This window comes from Sinocyclocheilus anshuiensis, unplaced genomic scaffold (genome assembly GCF_001515605.1).
Source record: "Sinocyclocheilus anshuiensis isolate Anshui unplaced genomic scaffold, SAMN03320099.WGS_v1.1 scaffold939, whole genome shotgun sequence".
Taxonomy (NCBI): domain Eukaryota; kingdom Metazoa; phylum Chordata; class Actinopteri; order Cypriniformes; family Cyprinidae; genus Sinocyclocheilus; species Sinocyclocheilus anshuiensis.
In genome coordinates, this window is record NW_015544227.1 from 1,159,328 (window position 1) to 1,168,081 (window position 8,754).

Here is an 8,754-nt window from a genome sequence, read left to right on the forward strand (position 1 = left end):
TTTGTATTAAATAAAGGTGTTAAATTCTCTCTCTCTCTCTCTCTCTCTCTCTCTCTCTCTCTCGCTCTCTCTCTGCTGGCGCATGCGCACTCTGTTTTATCTCTCATCTGCACCGCTACTGTGCTGCTGCTGCTTCGCTGGATCGGAGGATTCAAACTTCCGGCACTGTCATGGCGGCATGCTGCTGTTTCTGACACCGACCAGACCGAATTCCGAGCCGCCCCTCGTTCGGCCCTCAGCGCGGCGCGGATCGAGGAGCGCAGGGGTCGCAGACCGCGGAAAAGGCGTCCTCTTCTCCTCCACTTCATCATCATCATCATTAGCGGCGGAGGTGCAGGCGTGAGCGGCCATGGCGGCGCAGAAGCCCGTGGAGTGGGTCCAGGCCGTCATCACCCGATTCGACGAGCAGGTCAGAGCTCTTCTAAACATCTCTGAACGCCTCGTCTGCACGGATGCGCAGTTACGCAGCTGTCGCGCGCTAGTCGCAGCGCATCCGTGCAGCAGCGGCGCATCTACCGTTCTCATTATGATGCTGTTGTGTTTATATAATGTAACAAGGCTAAATGCATGGGACGCGACTAGTTTAGCAGTACATGTTGCTCAGCACCTTCTACTTAACCTGGAACTACGTTCTTATCAACTCTAAACCTAAACAAACCCTATTACTAACCTAAAATCACAGTGCAAGTGTTCATCTCGTAAATCAGTCCTCTTAAGCAATCACTTGACTACTGATTTTAGGGTTAGGAGAACTTAGGACCTGGAGTAACGTGCCTGTCAACCAATTATTATTAAAGAAAAATCAGAGGCCAGTGATTGGAACAACATTGTTATTGACCAATCACTGCCCTGGGACTTTAGGGATATAGGGTCGCCCCTATGGTGAGTGTTTCCCATCTGCCAGACCACTATGACCCCCAAGCCAAAATAATACATCTTTCGCATTTTATTTAACTGTTTAACTGTCACGCATATGCAAATTCCCCATTAAAATGAATAAATCCATAAAGTGCAGGATCCTCCTGGTATATGCAATAGTAATATGCAATTCTGATATACATACAAGAAGAAATATCATACAATTTTGTGTGCAACAAAGAGTTCACAAATGATGATAAAAAATGTAAGAAAGTATGTCAAAAATTTTCGATATTCTAGATGTTTTGATTGCTTTCTTATTAATAGACTGAATAGAGATTGTACCTTAATACATATTCGGTTCTTGCTTAAGGGCAATAAAATGGGGTTTACATTTGGTGCATTTACATTTATTAATATAAAACCTTCCAATAAACAAACACAAGTTTATGCAGGAACATGCGTTGTCCATATTTTTGTGTTTTATGTAAAAAGCACAAAGAATGTGTCCATAAAATCAATGTAAGTCAGATGAAACATTCTGGATATTCAAAGCATTAACATTACTCCAAAAAAGACAATCCTTAAAGTGCCCCTATTATGGATTTTTGAAAATTACCTTTCATGCAGTGTGTAACACAGCTCTAAATGAATGAAAACATCCTGCCATGTATTAAAGGGGTCATATGATGCTACATGCACTTTTACAAGTTGTTTGAACTGAAATGTGTTTTGGCAGTGTGTGTATACAACCCCCCTATAATGATAAAAATCCACCCAGTGCTAATTAGCAAGTTTCACGATGAATGCGACTAAAGTAAACAGTCTCTCTGAGAGCGACTCGGAAGAGAGGGGCGGGGTCAGCAGAGCTCATTAACATTTAAAGGCAAATGCTACAAATCTGCATGCTCTGAAAAGAGCTGTTTTTGACGGTAAAAAATTTGTTTTTTACACTACCATTGAGAAGTTTTAACCAAACCATGTTACAGACTTTTCATTAAGACCCTAAAGAATCATATCAACTTGTGGAAAATGGGCATCCTATGACCCCTTTAAGTTATTGTCTCTCAAAAGAAACGAGTCATTTTTAAAACGAATCCCAAGCCGTTTCATGTTGACGTCAACATGAAACATTAGCATATTGCCCGCCCACTTGTTCGTCTTTTGTTGTTGGTCTGAATGAAAATGCAAATTCATTCTTTGCCACTAGATGCTTCTTTTGGAGCGGTAAAAATAGCGGTTTCCCCGGTAACACTGTACACAAAGCAGCAATGCGCTCACAAACATTGCTTTATCAGGCGTTACAGGCATGATGAAATGAAAATGAGACCGATCGTCACGCAAAGGAGGGGTTTGGAAAAATGAATCGTTAAACGAATCGTGAGCAAGTAAGGTAAAAATAAATGCATATTATAAGACAATGAAAGTGTTTTTTGACCTTGCATGCATGTCAACCTGTTGTTGGGGACTCCCAAAACCAAAATATGAACTTTTCATACCATAACCCATAATGGGGGCACTTTAAATAAATGACACAAAAAGAACAGAGTGTGTATGCGTTAAGTGCCTCTGCGTGCAAAGATATTGAGATACAGTTTCTTGGGATGGCAACCACTTTGAACCACTTTACTAGTTTAATCAAAGATTTATTGCTTCTTAATTAATAATTAATTGGTCATATATTTTATTTTCTAGTAAGGTAGAAATCTATGAATATTTGAATATCTTTTGGTATCCTTGAACATTCGGTTGATTTTTAGTCTAGAAAGTATTATGTTCAATTTTAATAACATGTTTGTGTACAAACATCTGATAAAGATCTTAAAAACAGTGTATTCACTTGCTTACTAAATCATAAATGTCACATAAACATGTGAATAAGCTCCATCTGTAAGTCAAGCCATTTTTGTGATGAGCAAACATTCCAAAATTGTATGTCTTGTAAAGAGGCTATCAAGGGTTAAAGTTATGGCAATGATTGGTTGACCAAATGTTGCTCCAGAAACGTGTCCTGCTTTTGTAAATCACATCATGTGAGATGAGGGTTAATGTTTATACTTTCACTTCATATTTTGTGTCCCACAAGTGAACCAACCTCACAGCTGACCCTTGATTGATACACACAGCTTCACTTTTTCGTTTAAGAGCTGCGTCATCAGTTTAACCCTTAAAGACCTGACTTTAGTGTGGATCCTACTGGTTTAAACCTGCAGTTGTACATAAGAAATAGGTTATAAGTTAGAAATATAACCCATTGTTTACCAGACAAAAGCCTGTGAATGGTTAAGCTAGAATGTTTTCTTTTCATCTTATTTGCAAACGTTTTTCTACAACTGCAGAAACCTGCCTGTGTTAAATGCCCTGAAGTTTTTGATTAAAATTCGACCAGACACCAGAGAAACATTGACAAACGTAACAGTTCGTCATCATCACAGACACAGAAATTGTCATTAATTACTCATCCTCATCTGACTTACTTTTTTTTCTGTGGATCACAAGTGGCTTCAGAAGTGGACATTCGACCGAGACTGCCTTGCTTTCAGTTGTTGAAGCCCTAAGACTGGCAAGAGCGGCTTCCAAATCTTCTATACTTATTTTGCTGGATCTGTCTGCTGCTTTTGATACGGTGAACCACCAGATTCTCCTGTCAACCCTATTGGAAAATGGCATCTCAGGAACCGCACGCCAGTGGTTTGAGTCTTACCTCTCAGATAGGTCCTTCAAGGTATCTTGGAGAGGTGAGGTGTTCAAGTCACAACATCTAGCTACTGGGGTGCCTCAGGGCTCAGTTCTTGGACCACTTCTCTTCTCTGTCTACATGGCATCACTAGATTCTGTCATTCAGAAACATGGCTTTTCATATCACTGCTATGCTGATGACACTCAACTCTACCTCTCATTTCATCCTGATGATCCGACGATAGCTGCTCGCATCTCAACATGTCTAACAGACATTTCTTGTTGGATGACGGACCATCACCTTCAACTCAACCTGGCTATGGCTTATTTTTCATTGAAGAATCTGATGTCACGCTAATCTTCCCTCTCCCTTTCTCTTTTTGTTTGAGTTGTTGTTTAGTTCTTGGGTGAGTTTCTGACAGGATATTCTTCAAATATTTGTGTTTTTGTTTCCATTTCATTTTGGGGAAACTTTCCATTTGCGAGCAAAATTCTGTGACTATCGGGAGAAATATGATGTTTATGGGCTGGTTAAACTGGCAACACAAGAAAAATAGTTTAGGCCTTATCTACCAGAGATAACTAAAGGTACAAGCTGCTATTTCTGCCCCTTAAAGGTTGCTGAAGGTACTGCAACAACAGACGATTTTGAGACATAAACCAGTGTTTCCAGTCTTTAGCCTGATTTCTTTCGGTGGTAAATACCAGATTCGGTGGCGTATACACACTGACCAGTGTTCTTGAAGGTCTCAGAGGCCGTCCATCCAACTGGTGGGACACGAAGGGGGACTTGTTAAAGGGGCCTGGTCAAGGGTGGCTTGTGGTCCGTGTTGGGATCATTGCAGTTTGATTGAAGTTTAGCGGAGATTAGGGGTGTTTTGTGAAGCTAAACCTGGCCAAAGCTCTAGATAATCCCAAAATGGGATTCCGTGCCTCCGATTGGTTTTAGCAATTTTCTGACTTGCTTTTTGTAACTGAGATGATCGCTACTGTTTACTTTGTTGTAGCCCGGCCCAGTAAGTTTTTTTTTTTAATGTTTTCTCATTGATTACAGAAATAGTTCACCTTCTAAATGTGTCCATCATGATTTGCTCACCTCATATTGTGAAATACTAAGGTGTGAATTTTTGAAGAATATGCTAGCTACTCTTTTACATATAATAGAAATAAATGGCAGCTGGGGCTGTCAAGCTACTAAATGACAAAAAAAGTACCATAAAAACACCATAAAAGTGGTTCATACGACTTGTGCACTATATTCATTGTCTTGAAGTCACACAATAGATTTACGTGAGAAACAGAATGAAATTTATTCACTATTATCTCTCATTCAGAGAGTGTTTGTCCTGTAAGTGGGTTGAAGCAACTTCTGTGCACAATTCTGAATGCATGTGTCTGTACCTGAACACAGTCTAACTGTGCATGTTTGTGTGTTTTTAGCTTCCTGTGAAAGTCGGCATGCAGAACACACAGACTAAAATCAGCACGGAGCACAATAAGGAATGTCTGATCAACATCTCCAGGTACAAATTCTCCCTGGTCACCAGTGGACTCACCAACATACTGAAGACCGTCAATAACATGGTGAGTGTTTATTCAAGAGTTGGTGCACAAGCACAATATATGAATACAAATGGAGTTATTGTGTATTTAATGTGTATTTTTAATATTTTATAATATGCACACTTCCATTCAAAAGTGTTCAAAGTCAGGGAGGTTTTATAAAAAAAGGTATCTTGCACTCACTAAGGTTGTTTATTTGATCAAAAATACAGTAAAAACAGTAATATTGTAAAATATTATTTATATTTAAGATAACTGTTTTCTATTTTAATACATTTTAAAAATGTAATTTATTCCTGTGATGGCAAAGCTGAATTTTCAGCATCATTACTCCAGTCTTTAGTGACACATGATCCTTCAGAAATCATTCCAGTATCCTGAATTGGTGCTCAAGAAACATTTATTTTTATTATCAATGCTGAGAGCAGTTGTGCTGCTTTATATTTTTGTGGAAACCATGATATATTTATTTTCAGGATGTTTTGATGAATAAAAAGTTCAAAAGAACAGCGTTTATTTGAAAGAAACGTGAACATAGCTAAATGTAACATAAAAGTCTTTACTGTCACTTTTGATCAATTTAATGAATTGTTGCTAAATAAAAAAAAATAAAAAAAGCTCCTGGACAGTCTTTAGCAGGTTTGATGTTTATTTTAAAATGTAATATTTTTGAATGATTTTGTAGTAAATTTGTTATGTTATTATTTCTGAACGTTTTTTTTTTTACTTTCTCCTTTGTTATTGATCTCATATCAACATTTTGTCTTTCTGTCTAGTTATTGATACTGGCTATTAAAAATATTGGTCGGTCACTAGGCAAGAGCTACTGTGAGCGTTTGTTCTAGACTGTTGGAGATGGTTCTTTGTGCTAGAACTCTATGCCACATGTGCTTGTCTCTCTCTCTTAGTTTGCTCTCTCTGTCTCTTACAGCGGATATTTGGTGATACTGCAGAGAAGAACCTTTACCTGTCCCAGCTTATCATCATGGACACACTGGAGAAGTGCCTGGCAGGGGTGAGAGACACCCGCAGGCCATTCATTGTGTCTGATATCCATGAGCTGTCACCATTATGCCATTATTGCCTTTTCAACATAATTTTGAAGCTCCGAGAGGCACATCTAGATGTTGATCATTCCTATAAAGAAGTCCTATAAACTCTTTCTCTCTCCAGCAACCAAAGGACAGCATGCGTCTGGATGAGACCATGCTCGTAAAGCAGTTATTGCCCGAGATCTGTCATTTCATCCACACGTACCGTGAGGGAAACCAGCACGCGGCCGAGTTGAGGAACTCAGCCTGTGGGGTTCTGTTCTCTCTGAGCTGCAGTAACTTCAGCGCTGTCTTCAGCCGCATCTCCACCAGGTACATACAACCACTTGTGATTAGATGAAGGAATGAATGGGTTTGATCTCTCTGATTTTCTGTCTGTCTGCTTCCCTGCAGGTTGCAGGAGCTGACCGTCTGCTCTGAGGATAACGTAGACGTGCACGACATCGAGCTCATCCAGTACATCAACGTGGACTGCTGTAAATTTAAACGCCTCCTGCAAGGTTTGATTGGAAGGTTTCAGCACTCAGAACTTAAATAAGTTGATGTGGGGAATTCTGGAGAAAATATTAGAGGCAACAGAAAGAGTATCTGTTTTTTCTTTTAATGTGTCAAAGAGTTAAAGATTAAGTATTTTCTCCTTGCAGAAACTGTGTTGAAATTTAAAGCCTTGAAGAAGCCAGCCCAGTTGAGTGTCATCTACAATTTAGGGAAGGTAGGTGGAATTATTATTGTTATTATTATTATTATGTGCATATTACAGCTATGTGGCTCATATTATACAATTTAAAATAATAACTGTAATTATATTATTTTTATTTTTATATATTATTATAAAGAAATGCATTTTATGCATTACCTTAACATTATAAAGATTTATTACAATTTAAAGTATATAATTATAATTCATATTTAGTTATTTATTATTATTATTATTATTATTACTACTACACAAAAGCAAATTAAAGCTGTGACTCTTTATTAATAATATTATGATTGTTTTTTATACATAATACTGTAATTAATTTTCATTGGTATATCAAGGACAGTTTCTTGCTTTTATAGATTAAAACAAAAAAAAAAAAAATATATATATATTTTAGTGGTTTTGCTTTTTCACGGAACAACGACAACAGGGGAAAAAAGATAATTACAATAATAAAATAAACAATTAAATAAAATAACCTATGACAGAACAACAGAACATTTGAGGGACAAATGCATACGAAGACAAATTATGATTTAACTGGACAGGTAATACACAAGCAGGATACAAATTCGTAGATGTTGTAGAGTCACTTAATCATATGGGTATATATTGAAATAAAATGACTCATAAGAATGACAATGGTAATAATAATTATGCACAATACAAAAAGTGTACATTATCCTGACTATTGTTGACTGTCAAATAATACTTTTATAGATTTAAATGTTTAATTTAACATATTTTGTAATGTGTTGGTGTTTTGTATGAAATTGTCTCTGCTGCCACCTAGTGATGTCCTGCCTCAGTGTAGCAAACATCTGCTGTATTTGTGTGTTTTAATTTGATTGAATTTGCAGGCGTTCTGGAACTGGGTGGAAAATTATGCTGATGAATTCAGCAGGCTTTACCAGAGGCCTCAGGCAGACATGGCTGGTGCGTCCGCTGAAAACCTCACTGTATCATATCAGAATTGTTTTGGAGAGGATATGTGAATTTGATCTGTGTGTGTGTGTTTCAGAGTGTGCCGAGAAGTTGTTTGATCTGGTGGATAGTTTTGCTGAGAGTACAAAGAGGAAGGCAGCTGTTTGGCCCCTGCAGATCATCCTCCTCATCCTGTGTCCTGACATCACTCAAGACATGTCCAGAGACACGTCAGATGACTCGAAAGACAACAAGGCAAGCATACACAAATTTGTGCATGTGTACTTGTGAAGATATCCTCTTGACCATTATTGTTCTTAAATTATAAAAACTACTAATTGACAGATTAAATATTTAAATATGTGACCCTGGACAACAAAACTAGTCTCAAGTCGCTGGGGTATGTTTGTAGCAATAGCCAAAAATACACTGTATGGGTCAAAATTATTGATTTTTCTTTTGTCAAAAATCATTAGGATATTAAGTAAAGATCATGTTCCATGAAGATATTTTGTAAATTTCCTACTGTAAATATATTAAAACTTAATTTTTGATTAGTAATATGCATTGCTAAGAACTTCATTTGGACAACTTTAAAGGTGATTTTCTCAATATTTTGATTTTTTTTGCACCCTCAGATTCCAGGTTTTCAAATAGTTGTATCTCGGCCAATTATAAATATTGTCCTATCCTAACAAACCATACATCAATGGAAAGCTTATTTATTCAGCTTTCAAATGGTGTATAAATCTCAATTTCGAAAAATTTACCCTTATGACTGGTTTTGTGGTCCAGGGTCACATATTGTGTAAAGTAAATATAATTTAGCAATTTGCCATCTTTAAGTTATTTATTTATTTTTATTTCTATAGCACATTCATTTAAAAATGAATGAATATTATTAATAACATTTTCTTTAATATTTTTTATTTAAAATGTTCATTTATTTAAAAAATTATCTCACACACACACACA

General features: G+C 37.2%; 1 protein-coding gene across 2 annotated transcripts in view; it reads left to right on the forward strand.

Annotated features, from left to right (window-relative positions):
• The first annotated feature begins 120 nt into the window (after window positions 1-120).
• LOC107697456 (neurofibromin-like) overlaps window positions 121-8,754 on the forward strand; it is a 59,117-nt gene continuing 50,483 nt past the window's right edge. For both annotated transcript variants that reach the window (XM_016498255.1, XM_016498256.1), the window contains exons 1-8: window positions 121-409; window positions 4,978-5,121; window positions 6,032-6,115; window positions 6,274-6,464; window positions 6,546-6,652; window positions 6,797-6,864; window positions 7,716-7,791; window positions 7,877-8,034. In XM_016498255.1, coding sequence (XP_016353741.1) covers window positions 350-409; window positions 4,978-5,121; window positions 6,032-6,115; window positions 6,274-6,464; window positions 6,546-6,652; window positions 6,797-6,864; window positions 7,716-7,791; window positions 7,877-8,034 — 888 coding nt within the window. In that variant the 5' untranslated portion in view covers window positions 121-349. The remainder of the gene's footprint in view (window positions 410-4,977; window positions 5,122-6,031; window positions 6,116-6,273; window positions 6,465-6,545; window positions 6,653-6,796; window positions 6,865-7,715; window positions 7,792-7,876; window positions 8,035-8,754) is intronic.